At 41.6% G+C, this 16743-nt stretch overlaps 1 protein-coding gene across 1 annotated transcript in view; it reads left to right on the forward strand.

Annotated features, from left to right (window-relative positions):
• The first annotated feature begins 319 nt into the window (after positions 1-319).
• The window catches only part of LOC308572868 (uncharacterized protein), a 36507-nt gene continuing 20083 nt past the window's right edge, over positions 320-16743 (forward strand). The window contains exons 1-13 of the mRNA XM_081169297.1: positions 320-428; positions 1268-1477; positions 6544-6754; positions 6854-7064; positions 8195-8338; positions 10357-10513; positions 10625-10704; positions 11182-11305; positions 11839-11919; positions 12088-12189; positions 13332-13459; positions 15208-15307; positions 15642-15761. Of these exons, the coding sequence (XP_081025423.1) occupies positions 1292-1477; positions 6544-6754; positions 6854-7064; positions 8195-8338; positions 10357-10513; positions 10625-10704; positions 11182-11305; positions 11839-11919; positions 12088-12189; positions 13332-13459; positions 15208-15307; positions 15642-15761 (1644 nt within the window). The 5' untranslated portion in view covers positions 320-428; positions 1268-1291. The remainder of the gene's footprint in view (positions 429-1267; positions 1478-6543; positions 6755-6853; positions 7065-8194; positions 8339-10356; positions 10514-10624; positions 10705-11181; positions 11306-11838; positions 11920-12087; positions 12190-13331; positions 13460-15207; positions 15308-15641; positions 15762-16743) is intronic.

Below are 16743 nucleotides of genomic sequence, written 5' to 3' on the forward strand. Positions count from 1 at the left end.
TGGAGATTTGTTGCAAAACTTCAGCCAAGACAGGTCCAAAGGTAGACAAAGGTAACCATTCCATTGCACCCCCTCCAGCAACTGGGTGTGAGGTCAGCATTCATCTTAGACAGACATTTTGTTAAATCAAAATACAGTAAAGCCTAACCTATCCTCTTGCTGACCAGTCTCTCATATCCATTAATTTATTTTACAAATATTTTAACATAAATTAATGGACTAAGGGGGCGCTTTGGGATATAAGTGACAATCTAGTAGAACATTAACACCAGATTGCAGAACAATTGTAGAAAAAGGTTGCCCAATGTCACTGAATGGAGTAAAAGTTAATGTTTATGTTCTTAAAGCTTAAGCATTTTCAGCTAAGTCTGACTCTCTTAAACTCTGGTGACTTTCCTTTTGCACTTCTTCCCAGAGTGTAGGATGTGGTAAGTATGTACAGGTATATATATATATATTTTATACTATTTCTTGTTCCAGTCTGAAAAAAACTTAAGAAGTTTCCTTTAGCAAACTCAGATGGCAGTAAATGGGGTTTCTGAATTTCAGACCTATAGGTATGCATCTAACAATGAAACAATCTAATCTGACATAAATATATAGGTCTCAGTGCCCAACTAAAGATAGTCATAAAAGCAGTCCGACTGAAATGAGCTATGAGTAATATTTTCTTCCAGGTATTTTTTTTTTAAAGAACAACTTTAGACACAACCATTTTTTTAATGGATCAGAGCAAACTCAGGTTGTGAATTTAAACCTGATTTGGTTATCTTGCTCCGGAGACCAGACCCTGCCCACTGGACTCTTTGCTATAAGAAAACAGAGCTGGAAAATGCACTAGGAAGTGTGGTGTAACAATTGCTTGATGCAACACTATATAACAAATCACCAATATTCAGTAAGCAGTTGACGTTATCTACCCTCTGCTGCCCACAAACATAAAGTGTAGTTGATGCTCGTGAGCAGCTAACTTTGGTGCATTTTGGTCTATCACTTGCACACTTTATCGACGGGGTCCATTGCAGGTTGTACTTTACACACAGTTAGCCTCCTATTTTCAGCATGAGACTGAAGGAACTAATACTCTGAGCTCTTCTGCCCTGAAGAAAGATCCTGGATCTGGAGTGAAGTTGCATTTCCATTGCATCGTTCCAGTTGCATTGTTGCATCCGTCTTTCTTTTCCATATACTACAACATCAGTGTTTGTTTTCTGTTCTTGAGCAGAATTTGGAATGTTCTTTTTTATCCTTTTGGTTTTCCATAAAGGCAAGATCATTCACGGCAGCTGCAATGAAGCATCTCTCCAGACTTTTAAAACCTCTGAGTGCCTCCAAATTGCCCTATAGAATTAAAAGTCAACCTTGCAGTGGATCTCCAGATTTGGATTTCTCCGACTATGAAGCTCTCTACAAGAATGTGCCCGAACATTTCAATTTCGCAAGCGATGTGCTGGATAAATGGAGCCAAAAGGAGAAGGTATGAAACTCTGTCTGTCATGATTTCTTCCTAATATTATCAATCAATCAATCAATCAATCAATCAATCAATCTTTATTACGGTCCAGAGACCCAACAAATCATTACAAATCAATACACAATTTTGTTGCATTGTGCAAAATATGAGCAGGCCAGGGCTGAACTGATATTACCCTTGCTGGTACCTTTCCCGGGAAAATCAGAGGCTCACTATGTCAGGTTCCTACTGGAAGACCGGACAAATGCTAGAATGTTAGCAGTGGCAAAGTTTTTATTGGTGGTTGCAAGAACAAATGAGCCCTATATTCTAAACAAAATGCTTGACTAATATTATCAGCCAGCCTTTCTTTGCTGTTTACAGTCAACAGTCATTGCAACAAAAACAATTAATCCAGGTGGAAGTGAGCATCAATTTTCTGATCCTCAAATCATCTAAACTTAAATTTGTAAAATTCCCTGAATCTTTTAAATTAAAATGCCCCTTTGGCAGTCAACACTGTTTTTTTAATAAAAAAAAATACCGGTAAGCTTTCTTACTGCTGGCACATATAACATTACTCTATAGCTATCAAATGAAACCATCTAATAATATTATGTCATCCGATAAACAGAAATGCATTACTACTGCAATGCGCTCTACGTGGGGCTACCTTTGAAGGTGACCCAGAAACTGCAATTAATCCAGAATGCGGTAACTAGACTGGTGACTGGGAGTGGCCGCCGGGACCACATAACACCGGTCCTGAGAGATCTGCATTGGCTCCCAGTACGTTTCCGAGCACAATTCAAAGTGTTGGTGCTTACCTTTAAAGCCCTAAAAGGCCTCGGTCCAGTATACCTGAAGGAGCGTCTCCACTCCCTTTGTTCAGCCTGGACACTGAGCATAGCTGTCAACTTTCAGATTTGAAAATAAGGGATCAGCAGCCTCGAAAATAAAGGATCAGCAGCCTCACCTGTCCCAGGGACAGTCTATGGGATATCTAACAATCCGGGATAGCAGCGGGAAGCAGTAGGAAACAGAGCTGGAATAAGGGAATTTCCCACAAAAAAAGGGAAGGTTGACAGCTATGACACTGAGATCCAGTGCCGAGGGCCTTCTGGCAGTTCCCTCATTGCGAGAAGTGAGGTTACAGGGAATCAGACAGGTGGCCTTCTCGGTAGTGGCGCCCGCCCTGTGGAACACCCTCCCATCAGATGTCAAGGAAATAAGCAGCTATCTTTTCTTTAAAAGACATCTGAAGACAGCCCTGTTTAGGGAAGTTTTTAATATTTAATGCTGTATTGTTTTTAACACTCGACTGGGAGCCGCCCAGAGTTGCTGGGGAAACTCAGCCAGATGGGCGGGGTATAAATAAATTATTATTATTATTATTATTATTATTATTATTATTATTATTAACCTTAGAATGGACTTGAGCAACTGATCAAATCTCTCCATCATGTTAGTTCCTTAATCAGGGTTACCCTTCTTTGAACTGCAGTATTTCTTAGGACACAGTTGATAGTGCTATTAACTTAATTCTAGCATAGAGAATACACCTGGGCGATACATTGATTTAATACGGCATTCATACCACTATCAAGGAAGTTGAAAATAGAGGTGGGAGCAGGAAGTTGATTCAGTTTGAATTTAAAGGTAGACTTACGTAATTTGCATTTCCTGAAAGAAGGTTCAAACCAAATGCAGCCATCCTTCAAAATCTGCAGTTTTCCAAATTTTGCAATGTGGCCCTCCAGCCAAATAATTTGTACAGACATGCATATACTAGTTTAGAGCTATTAGATTATATTTTGGTGAAAATGGAATGCAAATATGCATTATATGAGGGGAAATTGCTTTCGAAAATGTTTATATCAGGATACATTTGCGCTAAAATGCTGATGAATTTTCATGAGGGTTTAAAAATAAAAAACTGCAAAATGATGGGGAAATATGGAATCTTGCCAAGCCTATCCACGTGGTTCAGAATTAGATCCCTGCCACTGTACTCAACAAGACTTTCTCCAAAATAAGTTGGAATGAATTGGAATGAATTGGAATGCAACAACAGATTGCGACATCAGAATAAAAGTCCATTTCATGTTCATTGTTTTATTTTATCTATAGTTTGGTAAATGTTATGCTGACATATTTTGTATGTTTGATCAGTATTTACTTGTGAATGGCTTGTTTTCTTTTCTGTAAACAGCTTAGAGGCTTCTTGTTGGACAAACAGTAGATAGATTTTTGGGTAAGGGTTTCTACTCTGCATGCAGAAGGTCCCAGGTTCATTCCCCAGCTTCAGGGAATTGGCTCCCCCCCCCCCATGGTAGTAGATAAGCAGGACAAAGGAAAAGGAGTCTTCTTACCAGTTAGAAACTGCGAGAGAACAAAGAAAGCAGCCCCTAGAAACGGCGGTGCTCCCAATTAAGGATCACACCCCTTTCCATCCCTATTAATCTTCGTCATTCCTACATCTTGTAATCTGAGCTTGTACCTGCTAGTATTGCAACGTCTCATTCTCACATTGCAGAATGTTGCAGGTTGCCTTTAATTACTTAATTGATTTATGAGAATGGGAACTATTTAAATGTCTCCCCTCTCTCTGCTCCTCTGCTGAAGAAGATGGATGTGAGAGTCATCTTGTTTTGTTATTTGCTTTATAAATAATAAAATAAAATTTAAGATATTAACAGATGCAAAGGAAAGAGGGGGGTTTGCCCTGCCGGACTTAAGATTGTATTATGAAGCTGCATCCTTCTGCTGGATGAAGGACTGGTTTTTGTTAGAAAACACTGATGTCCTAGATCTGGAAGGGCATAGTAATGCTTTTGGGTGGCATGCATATTTGTGGTACGACAAGGTAAAGCTTCATAAACTGTTTAAAAACCATATTGTCAGGAAAGCTCTATTCATTGTCTGGACTAAATATAAGGACTTACTTGAAAGTAAGACTCCGAGGTGGTTATCACCGATGGAGGCTAAGGCCATAAAACTACGGAATATGGAGAGTGGCTGGGTAAAATACTGTGAGATAATAGAAAGAGATGGTGATACCTGGAGGTTGCAGAGTTTTGAAAAATTGAAAGGAAAGGTGCGAGATTGGTTTCATTATGCCCAAATCTTAGAGATTTTTAAAAAAGATAAAAAAATTGGTTTCCAGGTGGAAAAATCAAAATTAGAGACAGAACTACTTGAACCTAAGACGAAAGTGCTTTCAAGAATGTATAACTTGCTGCTTAAATGGAACACTCAAGATGAGACAGTTAAATCAGCTATGATAAAATGGGCACAAGACATTGGGTACAACATTATGTCTGAAGACTGGGAAAGGTTGTGGACCACCGGTATGAAATTCACGGCATGTAGTGCCTTAAAAGAAAACATTATGAAAATGGTATACAGGTGGTACATGACCCCAGTCAAACTTGCAAAGATATATCATTTGTCTGATAATAAATGTTGGAAATGTAAGGAGGCTGAAGGGACATTTTTTCATCTCTGGTGGACATGCCCGAGGGTGAAGGCTTTTTGGGAAATGATTTATAATGAGTTGAAAAAGGTGTTTAAGTATACCTTTCATAAGAAACCAGAGGCCTTCCTCCTGGGCATTGTGGGCCAGAGAGTGTCAAAGAAAGATAGAACTTTCTTTTTATATGCAACCACAGCAGCAAGAATTCTTATAGCCAAATATTGGAAAGCACAGGAGTTACCCACGCTGGAAGAATGGCATTCGCAGCTGATGGACTATATGGAATTAGCCGAAATGACAAGCAGAATCCGAGACCTGGGAGAAGAAGTAGTGGAAGAGGACTGGAAAAAATTTAAGGACTATTTACAAAAATACTACAAGTTATATGAATGTTGAGAATTTGCTAAGCTTTTGGGAAAAACATGCTTCAGTACTGAGATTGGTAAATGATGGAAACTAAGTTATGATTTATAAAAGCATAAATTGCAGACTATATAACTAAATGAAAACACAAAAACATATGAAATAAGGTATTAATTTGCTGTTTATTTTTATTGTAAAGAAAGCAGGGGATGGAGGACGTGGGGAAGTCCGGTTGATCATGAAAATTGATTTGAAAAAGTGAATTTTCTTCTATAATTTCTTCTTTTCTTTGTAAAACCGCTTTTGTTGTGTTACTGACGATGTATTCTGACCTTGGAAAAAAAGCAATAAAAAATTATTATTAAAATATATATATATATATAAATAAAACCTTTCATGTTACTGTTCCAACCACAGTTGCTTCTGCTGCATTCTGCTGTAAAGGACTGAGTTTACTATCTGCAAACGGGCTTTTAAAGCTCACAGTACCCTCTGTGCTTTCTGTTCTGACACTTTCTGAGCCCTTCTTGACCTTGGACTGAGCGGAGGAATGCTGTCCAGAGACTGAGAATCTGTTAACCCTCTCTCTTCCAGTGTTTCTTCTCCTAGCTGTTCCCCATCCAGTATTTCCCAGCTTCTGCCTACTGAACTATGCCCCTCTGCAAACCACTGTTCCAAATCTATACTGTCCTCCTGCTCCTGAGAAGATTCAGGAGCAGGAGGAGGGGAATGACCGCTCCCCGCATAAAACGGGGGGCGCCCTTTGCGTGGACGTGGGCAGCCCCTGGATCTGGAGCGGCTCCATCAGCATAGGTTTGGCTTTGCCTTCCCTCAGGTGGGATACCTGAAGGTCTCCGCCTACCCCAGTCAGTTGTCCAATCCCACCTGGGGGAAGCGTTGCCAAGGAGACCAGGCCAGGTAGGGGAGGGATTACCTGCCCACACAATAGAGGGAGGATCTTACCTGGGAATCCTCACTCGGCTCCAGAGCTTCTGAGAAGATTCAGGAGCAGGAGGAGGGGAAAACTCCCACCATTCCTTCTCAGTGCAGCCCTCCTCAGCATGGTCCCTGACAGCATCTCCACATAAAGCTGGGAAAGACGTCCATTGGAAACCTTGGAGGGCTGCTACCAGTCAATGTAGAAGATACTGAACTATATAGATCTATGGTCTGAATCGGTATCAGGCAGCTTCCTGTGTTGTAAAATGAATAACTATCCCCCATATACCTTTCCATCTTTTGTACCTGATAGGATGGAAAGAGACCTTCCAATCCCGCTCTTTGGTGGGTAAGTGGGAAAGGCGAGGAGGTGCGGTGGAGCTTTGAGGAGCTGGCATTCTTATCCAAGAAATCAGCCAACGTCCTCTCCAAAGCCTGCAATCTGCAGAAGGGAGACCGAATCGTCATCCTCCTCCCCAGGGTGCCTGAGTGGTGGCTGATCAGTATGGGCTGCATCAGAGCAGGTCAGTCAGGTCCTCTCTGTGCTAGGAACCGACAGAAAGATCCATTTTTGCTGTGTCTTCCTCTCCTCTCTTTTTAATCACGCTTTGTTTTGCTCCTAGGTGTCACCTTCATCCCAGCCACGACCCTATTGACTGCTCAAGACATCTCATACCGGCTTCAAAAGTCTCGGGCCAAATGTATAGTTACAAACGACGCCTTGGCTCCATTGATCGACTCTGTTGCATCTGATTGCCAGTTCCTGAAAACTCGGGTGTTGGTCTCCAAAGGCACCAGCAGAGAAGGATGGCTGAACTTCCATGACCTGCTGAAGTGAGAATCTCTGCTGCCTTGTTAAGCAAGTCAGGGATAAGTCAAAGAGTGAGATACAGAAAAACCCGCAATCTTCATCCTCTAGACAGGAGATAAAGGAGATAAGTAACTATACAGCTTTTAGAAAACACCTGAAGGCAGCCCTGTATGGGAAAGGGTTTTTAAAAAATGTTTAATGTTTTATTGTGTTTTAATATACAGTCGTACCTTGGAAGAATCCATTCCAGAATCCATTCCAGAAGTCCGTTCAACTTCTAAAATGTTTGGAAACCAAAGTGCGGCTTCTGATTGGCTGCAGGAAGCTCCTGCAGCCAATCGGAAGCCACGGAAGCCCCATCAGACGTTTAGCTTCCAAAAATAGTTCACAAACCGAAACAGTCACTTCCGGGTTAGCAGCATTCAGGAGCCAAAACGTTTGGAAACTAAGCTGTTTGGAAACCAAGGTATGACTGTATGTTGGAAAATTACAGCCACAAACCATTGTGTGAGGAAACATCACTTGCAAAAATGGGCTAAACAGGCAAAGGTGTGTGCAAAAAATATGTATTTTGACAGAAAATGTCCACTAAAACCTTGGGAGAATTTTCATGAGGGCTTAAAAAAAATAAATCGCAAACTGATGCAGAATTTAAGACTGGAAGAATGAGAAGCTGATGTAGATCATAATGGAGTCTTATGGACGAGGGCTCTGTACTGCAACATTTTGCTACAGGTCCCACATATTCATTTCCTCATTTGTAGTCTAGTCATGCACACCAGAAGCCAAATCCCCATGCTACTCAATTAGTATAAAAATGCCTCTCATAAATGAATAAAAATAAAATTGACCAACAACAAGTTCAGGACAAAGGAAAGCATTACATAACAGAACTACTTATTGGATGCTACCAGATGTTGTGGGAGATGTTCCCTCTATTTCTACTGTTCAGAGATGAGTGTTGATCTTTACGCAGCCAAAACAGCACTATCCATGCACAAATTGGGATCCTTCTGTAACTGAACCATTTGTTAACAGACACATCCAAATCCTAAAAGAAGCTGAAATAATTTCACAATTTGAGCTTGCAAGATCATAAACCATTTTGACCACATCTAGTCCACTTTTACATACCTGCTTCTCTACTTTAAAGAGCTGCAGGTGATGATCACCAGCCTGTTAAAACAAGGAGTGAAGATCCAATGATCATCTACTTCACCAGTGGAACCACGGGTTATCCCAAAATGGTGGAACATTCCTGCAGCAGTTTGGGGATTGGACTAGCAAGTACCGGAAGGTATCTCTTATCCCTTTCTAAATCTTCAGGTGCAGGAAACACAACAGGGAGTCCTATGTGAGGTTTGAAGAGTGACAATTTTATTGTGGCAGAAGTCATCTGATGGCCTCCTCAAAAAGCTTAAACCACAATAAAGTGTCAATCCTCGGATACCCAAAGGAGGGCAGCTGGACACAGCTAGGCTGGCTTGCTGATGTTATTATGCAAATCTATGGTGTGACCACACTTGGGGTGCTATGTACATTTCTGGCCACCTCACCTCAAAAAGGATATTGTGGAACTGGAACATGTTCAGAATGTTAAAAGGAACCTGCTAGAACAGGCCAGTGTGTCCAGTCCGATGCCCATAAGAAGCCTCCAAGCAGGATGTGAGTGCAATAGTGCTTTCCCTACTTGTACTTCCTAGCAATTGGTATTCAGAGGTGTGCTACCTACAACATAGAGATAGGACACAGCAGTCTTTAGACAAGCCTTATCCTCTGTGAAGATGTCTAATCCTTTTTTAAAGCAATTGAGGTTAGCGAACATCTCACCAAACACTGCCAACACAGCTAATCACAGTTTCAGGGAGGTTGTTTAAATCTGAGATATTGCCCAACCTTGATCAGCTTAAAGTCATCCCCCCCCCAAAACCCCACATCCCAGCAGTTGCTGTTCTTTAAGTCTTAAAACCAAAAGATCTGACCACATGTGACTTTGTGTTACATCTCGTGTGGCCCTCAGACATTGGCTGTTTAATTAAATGTAATTCTAGGGCACCGATCATAGAATCATAGAATTGTAGAGTTGGCAAGCACCCCAAGAGTCATCTAGTCCAATTTCCTGCCATGCAGGAATGTCAATTAAGCATCCATGGCAGATGGCCATTCAACCTCTGCTTAAAAACCTCCCGTGAAGGAGAGTCCACAACTTCCTGAGGGAGTCTCTTGAACAGCTCTTACCGCCACAAAGTTTTTCCTGATGTTTATTCAGAATCTCATTTCTTGTGACTTGTAGCCATTGGTTTGAGTCCTACCCTCCAGAGAAGGAGAAAACAAGCTTGCTCCATCTTCCATGTGACAACCCTTTAGATATTTGAAGATGGCTAGCACATCGCCTCTCAGTCTCCTCTTTTTCAGGTTAAACATACCCAACTCCCGCAACCGTTCCTCATAGGGCTTGGTTTCCAGACCCTTGATCATCTTGGTTGTCCTCCTCTGTACATGTTCCAGCTTGTCAACATCCTTAAATTGTGGTGCCCAGAATTGGACACAGTAATGGACTACATGGAATTGGCAGAAATGACTGGCAGAATTCGTGACCAGGGTGAAGAGTTGGTGGAGGAAGACTGGAAGAAATTTAAAGACTACCTGCAGAAGTACTGTAAAATTAAGGAATGTTAAAATGATGTCTGATGGAAAATAATTGGTATTGGTAAAAAGATTTCTAAGAAAATGTAAATGAGGATTGATAACTGGAAAATTGACATTTATAATAGGTTAATATTTTGAGGGAGGACAAATGTTAGAGGGTAAGGATTTGCTGAATTTAATATTTGAATTGGAATACAAAATGGGAGGTGTGAGGAGGTCAAGAAACTAGTGGTCGAAATATAAGATTTGAAAATATTAATCTATTTTCTGTTTTGTCTCTTGGCTTTTTTCTTTGTTCTTATTCTTTCTTTTTTCTTTTCTCTTTCTTTTTTCTATTGCTAACTGTTTCTTATTGTGTATTCTTTATGTGTTTTGTTTTTGTATTTTTATATTTTAGTAGTTTTTTTATGTATAATTTTTTATTGTTTGTGAAACTTTAATAAACATTATTTTTTTTTAAAAAAAAACAGAATTGGACACAGTATTCCAGATGTAGTCTGACCAAGGCAGAATAGAGCAGCACTGTTCCTTCCCTTGATCTGAACACTATACTTCTGTTGATGCAGCCTAGAATAGCATTAGCTCTTCTTCTTTTCTTCACATGTACAGCTGACAAACCAAGTGTTCCCCATCTTATATTACACTTGTTTGCCTCCTTATTAACAGGAACTGGATGGACCTGAAAGCTTCAGATTTGATGTGGGGTTTCTCCGACACAGGCTGGATCAAATTTGCCTTCAGCAATGTGTACCCTACATGGATGCTAGGGGCATGTGTCTTTCAGCATGGCATGCTCCAGTTCGAGCCAACAACCGTTCTCAATGTAAGGCTAATATTGCCCTATTCGAAAGGCAGGAAGCATGTAAAATATAAGATGTGTGAGACCTCCTGAATCACATGATGCATTTGGAGTGTGTGTGCTTTCCCCCCCTAGACTCTCTCCAAGTATCCAGTGACGATATTCTGTGGCACCCCAACTATTTTCCGTATGCTTCTGCAGCACGACGTTAGCAGGTACAACTACCTGGCTGTGGTTTCTAGAACTCCACCCTAGAGTAACTTGATTCCTGTTTGTTTACCTCACTTCAAAGTCACTCTGCCTGGCTTGAGTCCAGTGATGGCTGGTGCCTGTCGGAACTGGTTGGGCAAAAGACAGGGAGGCCAACAGTAGGTGGAGCCAAAGAGAAAAAACTCCCCTACTGGTTCTAAGTAAGAACTCTATGGGAGATGACTGAGGGTAGACTTTGATGGGGCACTGCACAATTTGCCTGAATAGACCAGCCTCTGCTGGCTGACTCTTTCATTGTCCTTCCCCTTTTCAATTTTACCTCTATATCTATAAAATTCTCAGAGTGTGGATCCAGCTGAGGCCAAATTGGTGCCACTCATTTTTTGCTTTTCTGTGTGTTCTGGATAAAAGTCGGATCTGGTAGAATTAAAACGGTTGTCTCTTTTTAGGAAGACTAAATGCTTCTTCATATCCTTGTTCAGATACCAGTTCAAGAGTCTGAGACGGTGCCTGAGTGGTGGGGAGCCAGCCAACCTTGAAGTGATTGAGCAGTGGAAAGCTCATACCGGAATAGTAATCCGTGAAGGCTATGGGCAAACAGAGACTGTATGTTTGCATTCAGACACAAACATATATGCCAATGAGCAACAGAAGCCTATCAAATCTGTATGCATGCTTTCCCCCCCAAACTCCCCAACTTTGATATGTCCCTCAGTCCATATTGATCATACATAATTCTTATGCAGCACGTTCATGATTTGTCTACACAGGTAGAAACGGGGGGAAATTGACACCCAGAAGCCCAGGCTCAATGTGATGCCAAGAATATCTGATTGGGTGGGGTAAGGGAATGGAATGGAATACCCTGTAAAAGAATGTGGCTGTTGGTTTTTGGAATCCTTTGCAAGAAGACTTCACGGTGCAATTTTTTTTGCAGGTCCAGCTTGTATGCTCCTTCCCCAAATCGGTAAAGAGGCAGATGGTTAAAGTCAACGAAAATTTATCTGATTCACTAAAATCCATAGTTACACACACACACACACACACACACACACACAGAGAGAGAGAGAGAGAGAGAGAGAGAGAGAGAGAGAGAGAGAGAGAGCGAGCTGATTGCACATCTACCATTTTTTCCTCAGACCATACTTTGTTCAACCCCGAAGGATATGAAAGTCAAGCCAGGGTTTATTGGACCGTCATCTCACCCTTTTGATGTCCAGGTAGGCATGTTTATAACACAGGAGAGCCGTAATGGTCATCTTGGTTGTAACAGCCCATGTTGTATGATTTAATATCACGATACCATATTCTAGTAAAACTTAAAACTCAGCTAAAATGACAAAATGGAAAAGCTTGCATAACCCACCCTTGTTTATCTTTCTTTCTAGATAATAGATGAACATTGCAATCGCCTGCCTCCTGGGGAAGAAGGAGACATTGCTGTTAAAATCAAACCCAAAAGGCCCCTGGGTCTCTTCTCTGGCTACTTGGTAAGGAGCATAGGTGCCAATTCCCTGGGGCCTTAAGCACCCACAAAATTCCCCATGACGGGGCTGGGCACCCACAAAATTCAGTGCCAAGGCCATGCTTGCTGCATGGCACCCATGGCCCCAGGCACCCACGGTCGCAGGGCCAAGCTGGCACTGCTGGTAAGGCAGGACGCTTTCAAATGGTTGGGCATTATTCAAAGAATATATGATCCTGAGTGTTTCCTCAGCAGACACTAGGAGGACAAAGACTTCACCAAGAGCTACTGGCTTCATTTTTCTGCATTCTTGCTTAATGCACTGAGGTTTTTTTTAATATTTTTGTTCATTCATTTAAGGTCCCAGGGCAGGTGGCAAAAATAAAATACACAATTATAAGACACTTGTGACCAAAAAGCAAACAACTTAAAAACAATTCCCTATATCAAAACCATTCAAGAATGTAAAAGCAATTGATTTCACCTCTAGAAACATTTTTTTTAAAAAAAATAGTTCCAGTACAGATGTCAATTGAGGTAAGAAATATATCCATTTAAAGGACTGTTGAAAGAGGAAGGTCTTTCAATGCTTATGGAAGCTGCCTTCCTGGAAAGAAGTTTTTGGATGAAAGTGTAATTTATGGATTCTTAAAAGTAAGTAAGTAAAAGTTTTAAAGGGGTATTCACCAAATTCATGGAGGGTGTAATTATTATTATTTGTTGCTTTCCACAATGAAATGACTCAAATTGACTTGCAAAGCCATAATATGACCATCAGTTGATGGGAGCAGCAATGGGAGGGTGTACAAGAATAGAAAGACCTTTTATCTGATCCAGCAGGACTCTTTGAGAATGATGTGAACAAATGTATGAATGTTGTGGAGACGGGAGAGACTGAGACATCATTAAGCCCCAGCTTGAGGCTCCCGCTTTATTGCGTACATCTTTGACATCTCCAGGAAACCAAATGTGAGAGCCAACTCCTCACCCACCAAACACACACACACACACACACATTGAATTTGTTGTGGTAGGAGAACATTCTGTCTGTGTTGCTAGATCTGCGACAGGCCCTTCACAAGGGCAGGACACCCCTTGAAGTTGCCGGAATCGAGAGATAAATGTTTCCCTCTTTGGCTTTAGTGATTTCTGCTGCATTGTTCTTAGGATGACCCTGAGAAAACAGCCTCGACAGAACGTGGAGACTTCTACATCACTGGGGACCGAGGGATCATGGATGAAGATGGCTACATCCGGTTTGTGGCAAGAGCTGATGATGTCATCTTATCTGCTGGGTAAGCCTATTTTATGGGCATTTGGAAGTGCCCATAAATAAAATGACTCAAATTTTGAGTCATTTTATTTGCAGCAGAGGTGGGGGACATTTTTCAATCTGAGGGCCACATTTCTTCCTGGCGACCTTCCAGAGGCCACATGCCAGAGGTGGGTAGGGCCAGAGGCAAAAGGAGGTGGAGCAACAAATGTACATTTTACCTAAAGCAGGTTAGTTTCTGCACGTACTTTCAAACACCCTTCTTTAGCTTCCATCCAGGAAAGCAAGAGGCATTATTGGTGTTCAAAGTCACGTTCTAGCAAGGCAAAATCACTCAAGGAGGATGCAAACCAGGGCTGGCAAGGAGTGTGGCCTGAGGAGAGTCCTGAGGGCCAAATGGAGAGGCCTGCAGGGCTGTGTCTGACTCCTAGGCCCGAGGCTCCCCACCCCCAATTTACATCATGCATACATGTCACCCCATGCACACCAGTCTCTAGGCGACTCTCAAACATGACCCAGTAAAAGACCATGTTAAAAAATTGTTGGCAGAGATCAAACTGGTTTCACACCACATGTGAACAGTGGCATACCTGTCAACTGCCCCAGAAAAACAATGTTTTAAAAGGTTATAAAAGGGACTGGGCTGAGGTGGAATGGTGGAGACCGTCTCCCCAGCCTGACCTTTCCAGAGAAGAAGAATACAGTTCAGAATTACAACAGGGGTTTGAGGGAGGTCACAGCTCAGAGGTAGATGAGGGGAGAAGTTGGGAAATAATGGGAGAGGAGGAGCAGGCAGAGCAGGAGCAGCTGGCTGACATGCTGTCACTAGAAAGCATTCCAGACCCACCATTTCCCAGAACCCGGCGAGCCTTAAAAGTAGGAGAGCAAAGAGCTCAAAGACAGGCACCCATAGAGAAGGTGGGAGAGAAGGGGGGGGTGGAGATTCACTGGGACAACACCATTATCCAAGAGGCTGTGTTCCAAAGCCTCTCTCTGTAAATATTGAATAAAAAGCAGATGGTAAGAAACTTTTCTTTGTCTTTGTACATTCCCGGGCAACCAGCCATGGGAGTTGCTGGCAGCCACCTGACAAAAACCAATTCCAAACAACATACTTCAAATCAATTCAAATTCAGAGCAGAGACAGACTTTAGAAGGCTTGTGGAAAGGAGTAAACATATTGGTATGTAATGAATGAAGCTTTGCAGGGTTGAAGAAAGAGAAAAATGGCGTAAAAAGTATAAAGATAGAGGTAATCTACATTAGACACAACAACTTAGAAAGAGTAAAAATGTCGAGGTCTTAGAACAAAGGAAGGAAGTCAATATGTGTATATGTATGTAATGATTAGATTAGAACGATGATATGGTTTTATTTGTAGATGTGTCTTTTTGTTTTTTGTGGTCTTTTTTCTCTTGTGTTTTGTTGTTTTTCCCTTGTTTGTACTGTTTTATTTTGGATTCAATGTTTGTAATTTTTGTTGTAATTTTGCATTGATTTTTTTTTTAAAAAAAAAGAATGCTTGTGGAAAGAGGAGCATCTTTAGCAGCCTCCCGAAAATGACTTTTCTCCAAACCAAGATACTGTATCCCAAATGTTATAACCTTTCCTACTAGAGGAGTTGCTCCATCATCTTCATTGTTTTTGTTGCCTTTCTCCAATTCTGCAGTATCTTTTTTGGGGGTGAAGCATCCAGAAAAGAATTTAACTTGCGACTCTCAGTGTGCAAAGCATGTGTCCTCATGTTGAGCTATGGCCCCTCCTTGTTAGGTATCGTATCGGGCCCTATGAAGTGGAACATGCCTTAATGGAACACCCAGCAGTGGCAGAATCGGCTGTTGTCAGCAGTCCAGATCCCATCAGGGGAGAGGTAACATGAAATAGACCTCCATCCACCGTCAGCACCTGGACAGCAGACTGAGCAGGCAGACATGTCATTTGGTGACAATTTCCCATTCCCCACCCTCCTTATGAGGAGATGCACTGTATTTCTACTCAAACTATTCCTGTTATTCCCAAATTTGCATGAATACATATCCATTCACATATATCCATTCACTGCACGCAGGTGGTGTAGTGACAATAAAGGTTGTTTATTATTATTATTACTATTATTATTATTATTAATTACCATTTTTATGCAAAGTCTTGTGGGTTGTGAAAGCGTTGATTGTGGCCTTTCTTTTATTTTTTGGGGGTGGTAGGTTGTAAAAGCCTTTATCATCCTGTCGCCTGCCTACGAGTCACGAGAGAAAGACCAATTAATTTGTGAGCTGCAGGACCACGTCAAGAAGACAACAGCTCCCTACAAGTACCCCAGAAAGGTAAGAAGAGGGTTCGCTGTTCCTAGGCATCAGTCTTGAGGCTGGATTTAACAACAGGCAACCCCAGCTAGCAGCCTTGGGTGGCGGTATAGCCTGCCAACTCGAACATTTGAACTGCCCAGTCATGATCAGGTGGGGAGGAGCATTCTGAACAACAGACCAGAATCAGGAAGTCTTCACTGCTGTCTAGGAATAAAAGCCTTGGACACTCAGTACAGTCATCCAAAGAGCAGCGTCCCTCCATTCCCTCATACTGCTGTTGTTTAACATGTCATCAAGTACAACTCTGTATACAGAATGAGAGTGTATTACACGCTAAATAGCTCAACACAGCACATACTATAACTCCAAATAATGCAAGCTCAAAGAATATATATAAATATACAGTCTCAAATCAGTCTTGAAGAGATATATACAATCTTGCAAATTACTATTCAATGCCACCAGGTTCAAGAGTTCAACTGTAATGTACTGAAGGCCAGAGTGCAGGTTTCTGCGTTAAATCTTGCAGATAAGAAACTGTGTATGAGGAGGACTCTGACAACGAGACGTCCGGGTAAAATCTCTGTCTCGTCTTCCTCATTCAGGTCGATCCAAGTACACTGAGGTACAGGCAACTTAATGCTCACAATTAAGTCAGGTCCTGCCTTGCATGGGCACTCAGCTCCTGGTAAAATGCTGTTTAGCATGTGTCTTAACCTTGCTTTTGCTTCCAGGTGCACCCTGTCTATTGACCTTGCTATGGTTAGAAATAATAGTAATAGTAATAATAGTAATCTTCTGGGAGCAAATTCCACAGCTTATGTATGTACTGTATGAAGAAGTACCTCTTATTATCTGTCCTGAATCTTCGAACATTCAGCTTCAATGGATCACCCTGAGTCTAAGTCATTTAAACACTTCCATCATCCTTTCCCCTGGGAAAGGAATGGCTACAATGACCAATAAAATGTGCTCATTCCCCCCCCCCTCTCTCTCTCCT

This window comes from Podarcis bocagei, assembly GCF_964188305.1.
Source record: "Podarcis bocagei genome assembly, chromosome: 14".
NCBI lineage: Eukaryota > Metazoa > Chordata > Lepidosauria > Squamata > Lacertidae > Podarcis > Podarcis bocagei.